Source organism: Callorhinus ursinus, unplaced genomic scaffold, assembly GCF_003265705.2.
Source record: "Callorhinus ursinus isolate GAN/ISIS: 27379988/994484 unplaced genomic scaffold, GSC_fseal_2.0 scaffold19, whole genome shotgun sequence".
NCBI lineage: Eukaryota > Metazoa > Chordata > Mammalia > Carnivora > Otariidae > Callorhinus > Callorhinus ursinus.
The window spans coordinates 29,438,173-29,456,741 of NW_027397081.1; the positions used below are offsets into that span (position 1 = coordinate 29,438,173).

The 18,569-nt window shown below is 55.3% G+C and overlaps 1 protein-coding gene across 1 annotated transcript in view; it reads right to left on the reverse strand.

Annotated features, from left to right (window-relative positions):
• Positions 1-15,569, reverse strand: part of IGSF9B (immunoglobulin superfamily member 9B) — a 59,102-nt gene extending 43,533 nt beyond the window's left edge. Inside the window, exons 1-3 of the mRNA XM_073904016.1 lie at positions 15,379-15,569; positions 4,104-4,301; positions 2,207-2,353 (exon numbers count right to left, since the gene is read on the reverse strand). Coding sequence (XP_073760117.1) covers positions 2,207-2,353; positions 4,104-4,301; positions 15,379-15,442 — 409 coding nt within the window. The 5' untranslated portion in view covers positions 15,443-15,569. The remainder of the gene's footprint in view (positions 1-2,206; positions 2,354-4,103; positions 4,302-15,378) is intronic.
• Positions 15,570-18,569: the final 3,000 nt, after the last annotated feature.

The window sequence follows — 18,569 nt, forward strand, 5'->3', positions numbered from 1 at the left end:
TGTGTGTGTGTGTGTGTGTGTGTGTGTGTGTGTGTGTGTGTGTGTGTGTTACTTCCCTTTACTTACAAGATTTACAAGGAGCACTCCAGCCTGATCTCCAGGCCCAGGGTATACAGGTTACTCATGTAAATACTAAAAGCCAGGATTCGAGATGTGTTGTGAATTGACAAGGACTTTCAAACTACCACGGTCCTCTGCATCTTCCACTCTGAGGACCTTCCTGTGTTACTGCCTCCCTCCCACTACACGCTCATCTGATTTCATCTTTTTTCTCTCTTGAGAAAGAGGATGGCCAGCAGCTGACCCACATGTAATTAACGTTCCAGACACTATGCAAGACGCTTTCTCACACAGCATTTCATCTGATCCTCACAACACCTCTGCAAACAGGCACTGGAAGAGTTGACGCTCAGAGACTTACCCGGGATCCTACAGCTATTGGATTCATGAAATGAATGCAGTGGGTTCGTGAAATAAACCAAACCTTCTCAGGTCTTGTCCCATGCTCATTCCACTCTGAGCAATTAGGAATTCTCAGAGAATCAACTCCCACTCACGCGCACAGGGACATAACAGAACACACAATTCTTAACTAAATTCTACTTTCCCGTCGTGTGAGCGCCTACTGAGCACTCAATGTCTCAGGTAGCCGAATGGACTGCCAGCATGACACGAAAGAAAAGGGGGTGGAGATTTCAGCCCAGCTTTGGAAGGGCACAGAAGACACAGAAAGCAACATGGGGACTCTTGGCTCGGTGTTCAGTCAGTGAAGCTTTTAGCAGCCGATTTACCTTCCTAATTATGTTTTGCTTGGGCTAATATTAAGACGAGTTTTCGTTCTGGGCACACACAACAGCTGTCATCAAAAGGAGGTGACTCAAAAGCTTGCTGTGTGATGGGGACAGCCCACCCAAGACTTAAAATAAGCCTCCAATCAGTCTCTTGGGACTGACTGACAGGAGCCAACTGCATCGAATGGGTTGGGCAGTGTGGACCAACACTGTTCTAGGACCACAATGGCTAAGAGATCAGTGCCCTGGCTAAAAGAGCCTGTTCTTTCAGGACCCTGGAGAGGTTCTCAAGCCACAGAGTATGGCCTGACCCCCGTGGGAGGAATGACCCAACCCCACAAGGCATGGCAGACAGAGCCATCCTTCAGAGCAGATCCATACCATCAGAAGCTTCCAAGCCAGGCACATCAATTTCTCTCTCCCACCCACAGCATCTATAGTCACAGACATCAAAACCATAAGGACCCAAGCTGTGTGTGGCACATCCAAAGCATATATGCCACTTCTCCAGATTTTTCTCCACAGTTCCAGCTTCTCCTGGCTCCTCCAGAGTATCTCCTCCCAAGTAAGGACTCCCAGGGACACAAGAGAGACTCTCCATCTGCGGACACAGAGAAGGCCCAGTGCCTGGTGTGGTCACAGCCTCAGACCCAGGCCCCCAGCCTACACCAGCACTGGGAACTGGGCCAGCTCACATGTGGCCTCTGCAAACACTTGAAAAGCATCAACACACAGCACAATTCACTTCATGAGAGCTATAAACACCTGACAGCCATTAAAATGGTTACTCTTCACGGGATTCTTACATTTCCTTGGACAGTAAACCCAGTACAAGCAGGGACCATGTCTGGACTTTGTCACCACCGTTTTCCTATCACCTGGTGCAGGCAAAGCACACAACAGACCCTCACTGCATGTCACTCAAATGAACATATTTAACAAGGAACCAAAATATTAACCTAAAAAGGAAAACTGTCATGGTGGGACTCCAGGAATCCCACTAGTGTGGGAAGGCATTTCCTGGGCTAGCAGGGTCTTCCCAAGGCTGAGAAATGGCGTCAGCAGTTACAAATTTGGCTTCCACAAAGCCTTAACCCTCTGGTTTCAAGAACCAGATTCCGACCTCCCTCTAAGGAACTCTGACGCCAACACCCACAGCAAACCCCACTTTGTGCTGCTTCTCCCGTGCACCTCCACTGACCCCAGAGGCTCTAGGGAGACAGCTGAGGGGGAGCAGGAAGTGGGAGCTGCTAACTCAACGGGGCCCAGCCCTGCTGACTAGTCCTTGCAGCAGAGATTTGGCGCAGGGATAGGGTACAGTCAGGAAAGAGGCTTCCCCTAAAGCAGGTCCTCAGAGTGTAGACTTCCAGGTCACTCCCCACCCACCCATCCCCAGGAATGAGGCCCATACGCACCGTTGATGGTAAGATGGACCCAGCTGCCATTGTGAAAGGTGTCATACTGCTGGTCCAGCATGAGCACTTTGCACTCGTACCAGCCCTGATCCTCAGAGCGAACCTGCTCCAGCCGCAGGGATGCTTTATCATGAAGACTTGCCCGGCCTGCAGTAAGAAAGTGGACAAAAGCCCAGGAAGCCATCAGGATGAGGCTAGCAGCACAACGCCCGCCAAAGGCAGAGGACCCATTGTAACATTCCAACCACTTCCCATGGCAGGGCCTCAAAATTACATCCGGCACCAACCCCAGGCAGCAGGCGGCAAAGGGAAAGGCACGCAGCCTGGCCACGGAGACATTCTCCCAGCCTCAGTTGGCCCCACCCAGCTGCAACTGTAACTCTGGGTTTGGCACTGGGAAGAGCTGCAGTCCCTTGGAATACTCCTGTCCTTTTGCAGGTCTCTTGGGACAAAGGAAGGGCACGGGGGATGCAGAGTTGAAGAAAGAGAGCAGGAGGAAGCAAGGGAGGGAGCAAAGGGGCAAACAGAAGAAGGCGAGGTAGGGGACTCTAGGGTAGGCCCCTGAACCTCAGTTCAGGCTGAGTGACATCCCCCTCCCACCTGGGTCCCCACGCCCAGCACCTCTCTGCCTGGCTGACCTACGGTAAAGCAGAGGGAGGGCAGGCAGGGACAAGAGTGGTGGGAGACACCAGGGCCCATAGGCCCGAGAATGAGGCTAGGGCTGGCAGGCAGAGCAGAGGCCCCCCAGCTACGCTCCTTGACTCCAACCTCTTCCCCATTAGGAGGCCATCTTTGTCTCACTCATGGAGATGAGAAGGTAAGAGATGCCGCAGGAGGCAAGCGGAATGGGAGCCCAGGATGAGGAGCGGCCCTGAAGGCCCACCCTTCCCTCACCCACCACCTCAGCCCACCGCTTCTCCAGTGTCTGTTTTCATCCTTGTCTCAACGCTGGCAATCTGCCTAAAAACCAGAATGTCAAAACCAACCACGGCCAAAAAGAGAGTGAGAGATGGGTCCAAGAGGGAGAGAGAGAGAGAGAAGCGGAAACTTTTTGGGAGAAGTGCAATTCAGACCTCAGGAGTCAGAAGTAAAGATAAGAGCAAGGTCTGCCAGCGTCCTGTCTTCCTTTAAAACCCCAGCACACACATGCACTCGTGAACACACACACACTCACACTCCCATTCACATATGCACCCTGACGCACACCCCACGCTCTCCTCCCTGGCCGGCTGGCGGGCAGGCACAGCAGTGACACACAGCAAGGCCCCTGCCGGAGGGAGCAACTGCAGAGCAAGACACCCGGGGGCCCGGGGGAGGGAGGCCGGAGTGGCAGAGGAGGCAGAAAGCAGGTGCCCACCGCCGTGGCACGAACTAGCCCCAGACGTCTGCCTCCGCTCAGGGATGGGATGAGGCCCCAACGTCAGAGCCAGAGGGAGGGAGTGGGCCAAGGCAGACAGAGCCGAGTCCACAGTGGCCACCAGCACACGCCGGGCCAAGGGCAGCACGGCTCTGACTCAGCTTCTTCCTGCACAGAGCTATCCTCCAGTGCAGCCCTGCTGTCCCGCACGGTGGGCTCTCTGGGCTTCCTTGTCCTTACTCCCGCCTCTGCCCCTGCACATCCCCAGCTGTGCTGTGATGCTCTGTGTCGGCGCCACCTCGTCCCTCTCCTCCCCACCACTTAATTAAAACCTACCAAAGTCCCAAGGATGGGAGGAAAGAGGCAGAGACTACGGAGAACAGATAACAGACCAGTCAGAAAAAGATAAGCGGCAACAGAGAGACAGGCCGGAGGAACAGTGACCATGACCCCTGAAAAAGGAAAAGGCCAGCCATGCCAAAACCAGGAGATGAAATGGCAGGGTGGGGTGGGGGGAGCCCCCTGCAGCCCAGACCTTACCTGCATACTCAGGGTCCACATGGGGTGGATAGTAGCCAAACTTGATGAAGATAGGGATGGGTACCCCAAACTTGAACCACTCCACAACATAGGGCGGGGGCTGTCCCGTCACCGGATGAATCACGTCGCATCGCAGGACCACGGCCTCACCGGCTCTTGCGGTCACAAACTCGGGCTCCTCTCGCAGGCCGTGGGCAGCTAGTGGGTCAGCAAAGTTGGGATGCACAAAGGGAGGTGACAAGGAGATCTTGCCTTTGCAGCCCAAGAGGCAGCCCCCTGCCCATCCGAGCCCAAGGACCTCCATCCCCCACCCCCCTCCCCAAGGCCCTCCTCCTGAAAAGCTCAGTCACTCCCCAGAGGGTCCCCAATGCACCCTGAACCCGTTCTCCCCCTCCCTGCTCATACCTCCCACGGCCCTGGGGGTCCCAGGTATCCGTGAACCTGAGATGGGGAAGAAGAGAAGGAAGCAGTTCTTTCCAGTCCTGCCAGCCAAATCTTCCCTCCCCAATCCAAAGAGCACAGCCATGATCATGTCCTCCCCCACTGTACCCCCCCCAAACAGTTCTAAGGGGTCTGGCTACTGAGAAAGTAGAGGGGCCTCAGCCTCGCTGTGAAGACCCGCAGCCTGGGCTACAGGGGCCTGCTGTAGCTGAGAGTGTAAATATGGAATCTCTTCCTGTGCAGGATGCTTCCCACCAGAGCCTGGTAGGAGCGGCAGAGACAGCCTCCTCCTACGCCCCACCCCCAGCTCAGCCTGATGTTCACAGCACAAAACAAGAGTACTCCATACAGAAGCAGGGGGAATCCCTAACAAGCTGAGCAGAGGCTGCTCATGGCAACACTAGAGGGAAAACCCCACAGGCCTGACTGGCCTCTCCAGGCCCCTCCTCCCTTGCCCCACTGCGCCTGCTGCAGACAGGGGAGCAGGAGGGGTCTCCAGCCCTCAAAATTCCAAGCCCCAGACATCACCATTAGAAAAGCAGGGTGTTGGGGACAGAGCGGGACCCCTGGGTCTGGGGAAATCACCCCAACTTTGGCAGATGATAAAACATACGTCTGGATAGGGTGCACGCATCCTCTTGGCATTGGGAAGGCAAAGTGGAGAGAGACCCCCCCCCCCAAGCTGGAGAACACAGAGAACAGGTTAACTCAGGCGCTGCTTCTCACCGGGCAGCCTGCTCCCGAGCCCCGACAGGAGGCGTGCTGCCCCCACCTTCAGCCTGAAACTGCTCCCTCCCACACGACGACTCCGTGCCTACAAAGTCACCTTGTCCAGCTTGTTTCCCAGTGAAAGGGACAGCCTAGAGAAGCCTCTCCCTCCTGCCTTCCCTCACACTACCCAACACAACTCCGGACTAGACCACAGCTCGCCCCATCCAAACTCGCCTCCTTTCGCCATACCGGCTGGGCCCCTCCAGGCAGCACCAAGGACAGCAGCTGCTCTATGAGAGGCACAGAGCCAAAAGCTGATGGGTCCTCCCACCACAGAAAGGATGCCCAGAAGAACGGCGTCCGCCTGTCCATCTGTCCCTCTATACATCTGTCTGTCTGCCTTTCTGTCATGGTACCTCTGCATCTGACTCTTACTGCATCTCTGACCCCTGTGTGCTCCTGCCTGTCTCCTTCTCTCGTCTCTGTCTTTCCTTCATGTCTCTGCATCTCTGGCTCCTTCTAGAGGTCTCTAGACTCTTTTTGTCGGTCTCTCTGACTCTTCCTCTGTCTCTCTGGCTCTGAGACAGAAGTCTCCCTCTCCTACTCCTTCTCCATGTCTCTCTGTGCCGCTCTGTCTCTCTTCAAGTCTCTGTGTCTCTGTCTTTTCCTCTTTAGCTCCCCCTCTATGTGAATGCTTCTACTTGTCTGTCTTTCTCAGTTTCATGTCTCTATCAGTATGTATGTCTTTGTGTGTGTGTTGGGGGAAATGTGTGGATTTCCTTTCGCCTATACACCGGGAAGAGGTTCTCCCTGCTTTTCTGTGTGGAGGGCTCTCTGTGTGCTTACGTTTCTGTGTTTGCATCTCTCTTCATGTCTGCCTACACGTTGTCTGTTCATCTCTGTGTCTCTCCTTCTCTCCCTCCCCATCCCCCTCTCCCTCTCCTCCCTAAGTTGCGGAAGGAGGAGGAGGCAAGCTCTTCTAGAAGCTGATTGGCTGCTGGTGACATCACTGTTTTCTAGAGAAAGAGCTAAGATCACAGAGTATTTTTGGAGCAGAGCAGAGTGTTGCACTCACCTGCCTGAGGCCCCAGCAGGTTTCCCAATCCCCCCACCCGCAACCTTGCTTCAGGCTAGGTTTGAATTCCAACCCCTCAAGGAAAGCAAGGAGAGGGCTCAGCTGGAGCAGGCCCCTCCCCCACAACCCCAGGGGCACCTAGATAGGCACAGAGCCTGCCTCCCAGCCTCCAGGAGCACAAAGGCTGATCCTGGACCCAGAAGGAATGGGCAAACAGCGGGCACCAGGAGCGAGCAGGGGGAGCAATGTGTGTACGCATGTGAGAGTCTGTGTGCATGAGAGCAGCTCATGGCAAAAGGATGTATGAGTGTGTATGAATGTATGTGCATGTGTGCATATGTGTAGCTCTTAGCAAAAGGACATGGATGTGTGTTCATGAGGGAATGTGTGTGTGCATGTGTGAGTGTGTATATGTGTGTATGTGACTGTGTGCATGTATATGTGAGTGTGCATTGCACACACTTTCCAGGAGGTGAAAAGAGAAATACAGGAGCCTAGGGGAAGAGGAAGGAACTATTCCAGGGCCTGGTTACCAGGTGTGGGGGACAGAGGCTGTCCACAGAAGGGGGCTCCTTCCCAGGGCTTTAGCCCTAAAGCCTAAGGCAAGAGGAAGAGGGTCTGAGGAAATGGCCAGCACTGCTGAGCAGGCGGTTGCCCACCTTTGGCAGTGAAGCTCGGCTCTGTAGCTCCCCGGCTACCGGGGTTGAGGGCTCTCGGGGGCAATGCCAGGGGGTGGGTTGACTCTGAAACGGGTCCCCACAGTGCCGGCTGCTCAGGGCTGCCTCATTCTCACCGCATGGCAATGAGGCAGTCTCTTTCACACCTCCCCTGGCACTGGCGCTGGCTCCAGGTTCCCAGCCCCACCCCCTAGCCGGCCCCTGGGCTCAGGACTGAGCATGCAACCCAAGGCCAGCGCCCCCCACCCCAACCAGTAGGCCTCACCCCTCCTCTCAGCACAAGGACCCTTTCAGCCAAGGACAAGCAGCGGGAGAGGGGACTCAGCGAGATAAGCATCCCAAGGATTCTAAGCAAGGCAAAAAGAGATGGTGTTTCCCAAGAAGAAAGCAGAGGGGTGGGAGCCCCTGCTCCAGCCTCTGCACTCGGTCCAATCCTCCTGGTTTTCTGAACCCTATTTTTAAGATTTTATTTATTTGAGAGAGAGAGAAAGAGCAAGAGTGAGAGCACAAGCAAGAGGAGCAGCAGAGGGACGGGGTGGGGGGGGGGGAGCAGGCTCCCCGCTGAGCAGAGAGCCTGGATGGATGATCATCATGATCGATGATCGATGATCGATCCCAGGACCCCAGGACCCTGGAATCATGACCTGAGCTGAAGGCACATGCTTAACGGACACCTGAACCCTAAATATTTATCAGCTTCCTCAACTCCTCAACACACACACACACACACACACACACACACACACACACACACACACGGCACTCTCACTCCTCACCTATAGGCACTTCTTCCTAAGCCTGATCCCTTCTGAGCCAAAGCATGTCTAATAAAACACTTTGCCCAGAAAAGCTCGAAGCAAGAAAGAAAAAGTAAACAAGCTGGCAGTAAAAAGGGAAGAGGGGCTTGATGGAGGAGAGAGAGATAAACTCTAACCCAGGAGGACACTAAACCCAAATCAAAGAGTGAAAGAAACTTAAGAAACCAGGAAGGAGAGAGACGCAGGGACGGGCACAGTGCACACCGGACACAGGCAGAGCCCAGTCCAGGGCAGGAGAGAGAACTCTGGGGCACAGGGGACACAAAGACACAGGCCTTCAGAGGACCCTAGAACCAGGAGGGAGACAGAATGGAGGCGATTTCTTTGGGGAGCGAGTAGGCTTCTCCCCAGCAGGGCTGACTGGGGCAACTGCCCACTGGTTCTGAAGGGAGGAAGAAGGAGGGAGGGAGAGTGAGGGAAAACAGGGCAGGGAGAGAGGGGAAGGGAAGGACGGATAGTGACCTGGGTGAGGAGGGGCTGCAAGAGGGGGTGACACCCCCAGGCCCCTTCCCCACCAAACAAGCCTACAGCAGCCCCAAGAGATGAGGCTCCAACCTCAAAGGGGAAACTGGCATCTGCAGGGGTGAGGGCGGTAGGAGGCCTGAAGTGCCCTGGATTCCACATACCCGTTTTAGAGGAGGCAGGAAACAGCAGTCCCCTGAGCAGAGCGAATCTGCATTTTGGGGCTCTGCCCAGCCCACTCTGGAGTTGTTTTATCGGGAGAGGGAAGAGAAAGCAGGAGAGCAAAGGAGGACGGAGGACGAGGTAGCCCCTGCTGTCTGGCTGACCTTTTGGGAAGCCCACAGAGTACAAATCCCCTGCTCTCTATGCCAGGTGGTGCCCGGTGGGCAGCCAAGTCCAGACTGCCACTGGATCCCTTGTGGGCATAGAACCATGAGGAGCCAGGCCCTGGCACAAACCCTGTGCCCGACACTCACAGCAGGGGGCTCTTCCAGCAGGGCAGGGCTGGAGGAGGGAGGGTCCCTGAGAATGAGAGACACTCTAAATGCCTAAGAAGGTCTAAGAGCCAGAGCAGGGGGCACTTTGGCTGTCAGGCAACGTAACTTCCTCTAAGTACCTACCACATAGCAGGCTCTGGGCCGGGCGGGCATGTAACACAAATTTCCTGGAATGCTCACAGTGCCCACCTGACAGAAGTACTACTAGCTCATTTTCACAAATGAGCAAACTGGGAGGCGACCTGGCTCAGCAGTGACTCGGGGACAGGTGGGGCAGTCAGGCTCCAGCTGCCACGTCTCGTCTTTGCCCGCACTCACGGACACCATCCTGCCGGACCACAGGCCCCGGGCACAAAGGCCCCTGCTGCGTGGCACCCCAGACTCAGCGCCCCGCCCTTTCCTCCCTGAGTCAGAGAGCTGTCCCTCCCCATTGCACGCTCTGCTCAGGCCTCCACAGAGAAGAAAGACTCGGTGGGCCTGCGGCGGGATGCAGCTGGCGTCCTGTGACTGACTCTGGGCTCAGCATCACTCCGCAGCCTCTGGGTAGGTCTGGTAGTGGCTGCGGTAAGGGAAGATCACGGGGTGAGCACCAGCCTCCATCATTCATGAGTGCAAGTCCTTACTGGAGCCTCCCGTTCTTCTTCCTCCTCCTCCTCCTCCTCCTCCCCTGCCCCTCCTCCTCTGGGCACCAGACTCCCAAACCACAGGCCTGTTGTCTAATAATACCAGCGACAGCCACCGCCACCTCCATCTGCCAGCCTAAGAATAATCCCTGCTGAGTCCAAAAAAGGCACAGCCCCCAATAGTCCCCCAATCACTCCTCCCCAACAAGCCAGGAGGCTCCAGGAGATTCCAGGAAGCTGGGGACACAGGCTCCCAGGGAGCCTCCCACAGCGGTACACACCCAGGGGGGCGGCCTGAGGAAGGCAGAGGACAGACTCCCTACTGCCCCGAGCAAACAACACTCTACAAGCGTGAGATGGACACCAGACCAAAACATCTGGTCATGTCCTTGTTCTTTCCTGAAGGCAGGTGGGCTATCGGTCATCTGGCCATCATTCGGCCTCCAGCAAGGGCCCCCACACCCAGCGTAGGCAGGCTCACATTAGAGTCCCCACCTTCCATGGTCTCCCCATCAAGTGTCCTCACAGCCCTTCCGGCCCCCATTCCCCATCAAACCTCTCAGGGTGGGAAGTCAGAGGTCAGGTGAGTCCAGCCAGGCCCTAGCCAGGAAAGCTTCCATCTTCCAAACAGCAAGGCACTGGGGGGAGGGGCAGGAACTGCAGGCCTCCTTCCTCCTATGGGTGCCTCTCCTTCCCAACCCTCTTGGCTGGGCTCCCCTCAGCGGCCCCCGAGGCAGCGATGCTATTAGCAACCTTAATTTGCTCTCAGCTAGATTGTATTTCCAAGAGCCTTTTCCCCATGAGCCACTGACAGGAAGCAGTCAGTAATTCAACCTCCGCTCTGCTCCTTTAATGGCTCCTCAGCAGAAAGGCAAAGCCACACCCCACCCCCACAGCCCCGCCACATGGTGGAGGCCTGCACCCTGCACACTCACGCGTGGCCAAGTGCACGCGTGTCCTCCAGAGCCGGCAGGCAGGCAGGCCCAGCCAGGTGAGGGCACCGTGGGCTCTGCCTGCACCAGGCCACCCTCCTCTCCTCGGGGAAGACAAGATAAGGAAGTAGGAAATCGAAGCCCCATATTTACTGACAGTGAAGCACCAGCATTCCCTCCTCTGAAGCCAGAAAATGAGGACAGTGGCTCACCTCGTATAATTTGTGAAGGCGAGCCTGGGTGCAAGCTAGCTGCCACAGACCTTCTCGGTGGGTGACTGTGACCAGGAGGGAGGTAAGGGCACTGGGGGTACGATGACAGGCTAAGGGGACTGTCCCGGTCCCCTCTCTTCTCAGAAGGACAGTCAGGCTGGCTGGCACCTCCCTCAAAGCTTTGGCTCACATGGAATTGTTCTCCAAAACCCTTACGGAGGCCCTGTCTCTGCTCACCAGTCTCCTGCTAATTCACGCAAGAGAGAACAGAAAAGCAGGAAGATTCCTAAGAAAAATAGGTCAGCTGCCTCGGGCAGACCGAGCTGGCACCCGAGGGCAGTGCCCCTGAGGGGGCCAGGCTACCAGCTGCCTCTGCAGCTCCAGCTCCCGCTCCCATCTCCCCGGGAACCAGCCCCTTCTCTACTCTAGAGTGCACTGCGTTAACAGGAAACTGATACCAGAGCCCACTGTAGCAAGACAGGCCCATTCTCTGTGTCCCCTGGAGCTCTGCCTGGCTTTGTCCCTTCCCCCCACCTAAGTTTCCTCTCAGGGCCCTCAGGCATCTTTCAATCCAGCCCTGGGGCTGAGCCTCCAACTTCGAAAACTTCTGGGCTTCCTAGACTCTGGTGCAGAGCAGGAGATGAGGAAAGTAAGGTATCTGCTCTTAGTCTCACTCCCCACGTCATGCCTGGAGCCTAACCGTCCCCCTGTCCTGCTACATTCTGTACATGTGCATGCAAACACACAAGTGCGCAAGCACACACGTACGGGTATGTGCACACCCATATAGGCACGGGTATGTGCACACCCATATAGGCACAGGCATGTATACACACAAACATGCACACCTATACAGGGGTGTGGCACACATCTGCAGACAGCTCACACCAATTACAGCTCTTTTCAAAATTCAGAGCCACTCTTCACACAAGCTGCTTAACCCATCCTAGGCAGCAGAGAGAAGAAAACTGCCCCCCTGAGACCCTGGGTCCCAGCCTGAGAAGGTCACAGGATGTGTCTGGGGAGGGAGGAGACTTTCAAGAGGAAGAGAAGTGCATTAAATCTCAGGCCTAGCCCCCTTTATCTCCCCACCCTCACACCAGCCCCCCCCCCACCCCCAGCACACAGGAAGGCGGGGAGAGAGAAGCAAGCAGCCAGCAGGCCTGAAAAAGACAGGGTCAAGGGAGAAGACAGAGCAGCAGGCCAGGCCACCCTGGCTGGGGTGGGCAGAGGGGAGAGAAAAACTCAGGAGAGCAGTGCCAGGAGCCAGGAAAGAGGGAGGAGCAGAGAGATGCTGAGTTTCAGCATCTCCCCAGCCAGGCAGCCTCCGCTCCTTGGGTAACCAGATTCTATCTTTCTGTCTCAGAGCCACAAACATGAAACCACCAGCTCTGGGACCTGCCTACTCCAAGTCTGGGGGCATGTTGGGTCTCGGGCCAGGAACTGAAAGCTGATTCTTCCCACTGCCCCGCTGCCATGCCCTTTCTGACACATCCCATCCTCAGCTTCTCCTAGGATGCATGCTGCCAGACACACCCCTGCCTCTGGCGTGCGTGCAGGGGACACACACACAGGCACACATGCACACACATACCACTTGGCCACTTGCTGGGCAGAGTCCCTTGCTGATGGACTGCCCATGGGGTCTTGTTAGCAGCCTCCTGGTCTGCACCTCCTCCCTCCCATCTTCATTGGCAAAGGGAAGAAAGGAGAGTCAAGGCCAGGCAGAGAGTAGAGGGCACTGTAGCAGCAGGACCTGAGTCAAAACCCCTCTTGGTTTGGGGACACTGTAGTCAGGGCTAATCCAGCCACAGAATCTGTGGTGGACAGGAGGAGGCAGCCCTGGGAATAAAGGCCCAGACTTCTCCTGTATGGCAGGTCCAGAGTCATCCAGGCATGGCCCGGGGTCCTCCCCCAGGCTTGCTCAGTCTGGGATGCTGAGTCTCCAGTCACCATCTCCCATACTCCAAATACCTCCCCAACCTCTCCGCTGACCTTAATCACCATCCAGACACACATGATCAGAGTCAAAAGGGGAGCCATCCCTAACTCTGTCCCAACCCGACACTGCCTATGCGGCCCATTACCTTCTACCCCTCTGCTACAGCAACCCCTGCTTCAGCCAAACCCCCAAGGCTGGGCATCTCCAAGTCCCTACCTCGCAGGCATCTCCCCAGAAGTCGCCTCTGCCAGTCCGAGAACCGCTGAGCTCTCACACAGAGCCAGCATTCGAACAGCGGCCGGTATTTCCCATGTGAGCAAAGACCTGCCACACAGGTCCCCTCACCCTCCCTCCAGAGGCTGTGATGCTATGACCTGCTTGCCTCCTGGGTTCCCTGCATCCTTCCCACGAGCCTCTGGCCACTGACAGAACTCCCAGTTCTGCGGATCTTTCCAAGCAGTCCTGAGGTCTGCACGCCCTCTGCGCACCTCCCTGGGGTTCAGAGGGAAAAGAGGTTCTCCCCAGACAAGGTCAGCCTTGGAAAGGGTACTGGTTCCTGACACAGGCGGACTTCTGATCTTCCCTCTGGACACTTCCAGCTCCCAATGCCCTGAACAGCCGAAGGTAGATAAATTGAGAAGGGGCCTGGAACCCCAGAGATACTGAATATAATAATAATAATAATGTTAACATTTATTGAGCACTTACTATATATATCAGGTAGTCATTCGTTTCTTTACAGCACTAACGTTCACCAAAAAACCCTACAAGCTCATTCTGTTAAGCCTATGTTCCATTGAGGCAAGTCATGTTTAAAAGGTTGAGCAACTTGTCCAAGGTCACAGGGCCAGCAAGTGGCAGAGCCAGGACTTGAAACCAGATCATGGGACTCTACACCTCGGTCCTTAACTCACATACAAATAGTCTTTTTAAGCTAAAAGGACCCCAAGACCAATAGGGGTGGCAGGCTCAAGGGTGCATGTCAAGCCATCCCAGACAAAAGGACCTCTCCACACCCAGAAAGAGGGTATAACCTTCATGCCCAACAACCTTCAATGTTGGGAAGTCCTTCCTTCTGTCTGGCCATTCTGTGTGTTGCTGCAATATAAACCCATTTGCCTTTATTCTGTGTCTAAACTTGCACAAAGTCCTTTTCCCTCACCCTGACTTCTCAGGGTGGAGGCTTATTTCAGAGCCTCCTTTCAGTGACTCTGTTTTATTCAAAGATCCCAGCAGCTCCTTTTGTGCTTTCAGCGACAGTCCCATAGCAGGAACGTACCACAAACTGGAGGGGAGGAGCACCAGGGCATTGGAAGACTACAATAATACCGGGGAAAGGAAGAGGCTGAGGCTAAGGACAAATTCTCACACACAGCTCCACCCACCTCACACCCACCACCCAGAAGCTGAGAGCTTCTCAGTCTCCCTGGCCTCAATTTTCCCACCTGACAAATGGAGTTTTTAAACCACCCAAGGCAACATACCATTTAACAAAATCACCCTTCCTTCGCCCTCCTCTGGTTCCGTTTTCAGACTCACTCCCTTCCTCAAATAGCTTGGAAGACATTCCATTCTAGAAACTTTCTCAAATCACTCCCCTCTCCCCCTTACACACCCCCAGACAGTAGAAGACCCTGGCTGTAAAAGGCGCCTCCTGCGACCCCCCTCTGCCCTAGCGCGGCTGGGAGCGTTCTCTTTTCGCGGGGTCCTCCCTGCTGACTTCCACCCACCGACCGGTTCTCTCCCTGCTCTCCTCCCCTCCCGGCTTTGTGAACTTGCCCGCAGCTGGGTCGTGTCTGCGTGCTGAAAACAGTGAGCTCAGAGTCCTAGCACCCTCCAGGCTCCGCTCCTACTTCCATACAAGGGCCGAGAGCCTGGGGTGCCACCCAGAGGCTTGTAGGTCGCTTTGCCCGTCTCCAAAGCAAAAGCGCGCGCGCTCACGCACGCATCACCCAACTCGCTGGCTTCCCTCTTGTCTCACCCCCAGCTCAGACGGGGAAAATCAGAAAAAGAAAAACCTCCCTCCGCTAGGAGATGCAGCAGAGGGGACCCCCACCCCGCCGCCCTCACCCCCAGCCAGCTCTGCCTCACAGCGGGGGAGGGCGGCGTGGGGTCGGCCAGGCTGCGGCCGGCTCCCAGGGAACTTTTGTCTGGTCGGGGCCCAGGTGCGGCTAAGACAGGCGCGGGCACCTGGCAGGGCTAGGCAAAAGCGGACACTCCTCGGAGGGGGCGGAGGGACTCAAGCGCTTAACCAGCTCTTCTCCTCTCTCCGGGCTCCGTGCGCCCCCTGCCCCGCGAGGGGGATCCGACCCCCAGCTGCCAGGATGTGTAATCAGAAGGGGTGTGAGCTGGAGCAGGGGACACCCGCGGCGCTGAAAAACCTGTCCCTTTAGCGAGCCGCGGATGCCAGGAGTCCCAAGGCTCTGGGTCGCGCCTCCCTGCAAGGGCTCGTCTGCGGAGCGGTGGCGCTGCGCGTGGCTAGAGCGTGCTGCAGCCTGCCCAAAGACCCGCAAACTCCCTGGCAGCCAGAGTTAGGAAAAACGCCGACTCCCTAACGCTAGAAGAGGCGGCTGCTCCGGCAAAGAGCACCTGTCTCCGCACGCTGGTATGAAGCCCCGGAGCCGAAGGTAGGCGAAGTCGACCCGGATCCCAAGATCTTTCCCCGAGTGCCCGGCAGCCCATGGACTCGGGTCCCTTCCCGCCCGGCCCCACCGGCCCGCGGCCCCCAGCCCTTCCCGGCAGTGCCCCAGAGCGCGCCTCGCTGGAACCCGAGCCTCGCCCGCGGAAAGGCGCAGCGCTCGGCCCGGCCGGGGAGCCCGAAGCGGGGAAGAAGGGGCTGAAAGCGCCAGGGAGGGCCAGAGGAGGGGCGCTGCACTTCAACTCACCTTGAGCCGCAAGACCTCGGGTGCTGATCACACTTGCTATCAAAGTGGCCACATACCAAATCATAGTACTACCGCGCGCCAGCCAAGAGCCTCATCCTATCGCAAAGTGCTCCTGCGCCCGCACACTTCTCGCGCCCGAGCGCCTGCTCACGCCCGCTCGCGCCCGCCTACGCCCCGCGCCGGTGCTCCTGCAGCCCTGGCGGCCCGCTCTCCATCCCTCCCCGGCTCCGCTCGGCTCGGCGCGCAGCCTCCCCGGCCCCCGGCGCAGCGGCACCTGCACTACTAGCCCCGGCAGAGCGCAGCCAGCTCCACGGTGAAGCCTAGCCAGGCCGGGCCTCCGGGACCGCCCCCGCAGCCCGCCCATTGGACACTGCTCGCAAACCTGGGGGCCGATTGGTTCGAACGTCTGTCCGTCGCGGTGCGAAGGAGGCGAGCCCATTTCAAGGTGCGTTGAAGTGTGGCGAGCACAGAGCCGCAGAATCATGCGCATTGCCAGGGAGAAGGCGTTGTAGCGTCTCTGCTCTGTTCTGTTCTGTTCTCTGCTCACACTGCATGGCAAGTTTCTGGTGAAGGGAATGGTAGCTTCTCGGGCTGGCTAACGGGACCCCGGGAATCTCAATTACCCCAGACAGGTCCAAGGGGACGTCGCCCCCGCCCACCCAGGAAACCCAACATCCGGTTTTCAACCAGCAAAAAGCTGTTCCCTGGGGAACGATGCTGATTCAATGATGGGGAAACCCAGGAACCGGCAGCCTGGGAAAGCTAGGGAACGTCCTTCGCTGGAGATCTTTTCAAAGAGGTCACACGATACCCTCCCCCACTCCTTTCCACACACGGACATTCTTCCCTCTGCAGTGCACCCCCTTCCACCCAAACGTGATGTTGTTAAGTCAAACTCCATCCGGCCTGAAGGCAGGGGGATGACTAAAATGACCTCCAAAAGTCGCTCCAATTTAGAATGAATCATTGGCTCAGCTGAGGGAGTGTCAGAGACCCCCCTCCTCTAGAACACACGTACGCACATACATACTGCCACCCCCAGTGCAGGTCATCGTTGCTCATCATTACTAAATCTCTACTTTGAGCAATAAAAGTTTTTTTTTTCCTTCTCTTAAAAAAGGCTGCCTCTTCATGCACAAAATTCTTCCCCTTCCCACCTATCTGGGAACCTAGCCTCATCTCAGCATCAGAAAGCCAAGATGGATTTGTGGAACAGTTTAGGGATTTGAGATGGAGGGACCCAGGGAAAAGGGCAGGTGGACTTATTCCTACAGAGGAAGATATATGAGGCAACTGGAAGGTCTCCATATTTTGCAGTCTCTCTACTCTAACCTCTCATCCCCTCCCCCAACACAGTTGTATCTGCAGAAGAAATAAACGAGTGTCATGGAAACATCTACTATAAACAATCACCTCACACCAGTCTTCTGAGGCTGCAGTGAAGATGTTTGTTCTTTCAAGGAGTGAAAGCAATGTGAGAGTGGCACAGTTCCCTAGGATGGGCTATGAGCCAAGCAAGGAAGACATAGGGGCAGCAAAGGAGAGTTCAGGAATTTCACCTTCTCAAAGCACTCACTGGCCACAAAGCACTGGCTCTAGGACATGAAGCTCCTAAAAGAACAAGAAGGAGACTTGCTTCTGGGAAAACACATCCACACACAACATGCATCAAAACTAGCCTTGATAGCTGGAGGAACACCCTTCCTGAAACCTGAGCTCTTTCATCTCACAGCCAACCAGAAGATGGAAAATTGGGACCCCCCAGCAGAGTAGCAGACCCACTGGTAAAGTTTTAGCACCTGCATATAACCTGGGGAACCAGAACATCCTACCCACCCACCCCTTCCAGTCATGCAAACACACTCAAGAGCATAACACTGAGGACATCTCTCCATGAGCCTTTGCTTTGGCTCTCTTTGTCTGCTTCAATGCCTTTCTTGGGAATATGAAGTGGATTAGAAGCTCTGAGCCCCCACTGATGGGCTAATTTCCAGCTAGCATGCCCAAGAATGACAACTTCACCCCAACATATACATAAACAGACATACACATACTTTCCCAGGGTTTTAGGGCTGTAAAGCCGTATGGGGATCCATTTGCAAAAGTAGTGATAACAGAATTCTTTCCCTTCCAAAACCTCTAAGCAACTACCTGGAGTAGAGAGAAATGCTGGATTCCCAAGGGCTAGTCCCAGTTCCATAAAGAAGGCAGAGGAGTAGGAAGGCATCTGTGTTCAGGGAAACATTCTTCCAATGACCTGCAGAGTTAAGGAAAAAGATGGGGCCACTCTCTACATCCATCTTGATTGTATCTGCTTGGCCATCTACTTTGTCCTACTCAGTGTGGTGGTTTCTGCTAGGGAATTAAAACTGTCAGGTTGGCAGCAGAAAACAAAACAAAACAAAACACATAAAGAGCTTAAAAGCATGAGCTGGGTTGGGAAGGCATACAAAGGAACTATCTAAAAAAGAGACTACATTTCTTCTTTTTTATTTTTTAAAGATTTTATTTATTCATCTGAGAGAGAGAGAGCACAAACAGGGAGGGGCAGAGGAGAGGGAGAAAGAATCTGAAGCAAACTCCACACTGAGTGCAGAGGCAGATGTGGGACTCCCTCCCACAACCGTGGTATCATGACCTGAGCTGAAACCAGGAGTCAGATGCTCAACCAACTGAGCCACCCAGACAGCCCAAGACTAAATTTCTTTTCAATAAGACTATTGGAGATGAAGTGGAACAAGAAAGTGAAGGCAGAGAGAAAAGGGAAGAAAACTGAGATATAAAAGGGAAAAGTTAGCATCATCATCATCATCATCATCATCATCATCAGACATATCTCAGTTTGGTTTCACATGAGCTCAAAAGAGCTATATTGTTTCAGGTCACAGTGAAGAATAGGTCCGATTAAACCTTCCCCTCATGGCATATGGCTAATTTCTGGATGCACAAAGGATGGAAGACCCTCCCTGGCATGGACACATCCAGTTGAATATTCAAGATGAGCATGGACCCCAGCTGTCCAAGAGGGACATTAGGGAAGAATAGGAGCTTCTCATGGGAGTGTACCTGATTAATCATCAATGATGCTAATAAACACAGTGTATGTATATCAGGTAAGGGAGTAGATGGCATCCCTTCTTCTTTTTGGAAATACAAAATGCTAGTCTTATCAGCTACTCCATGAAAAACCA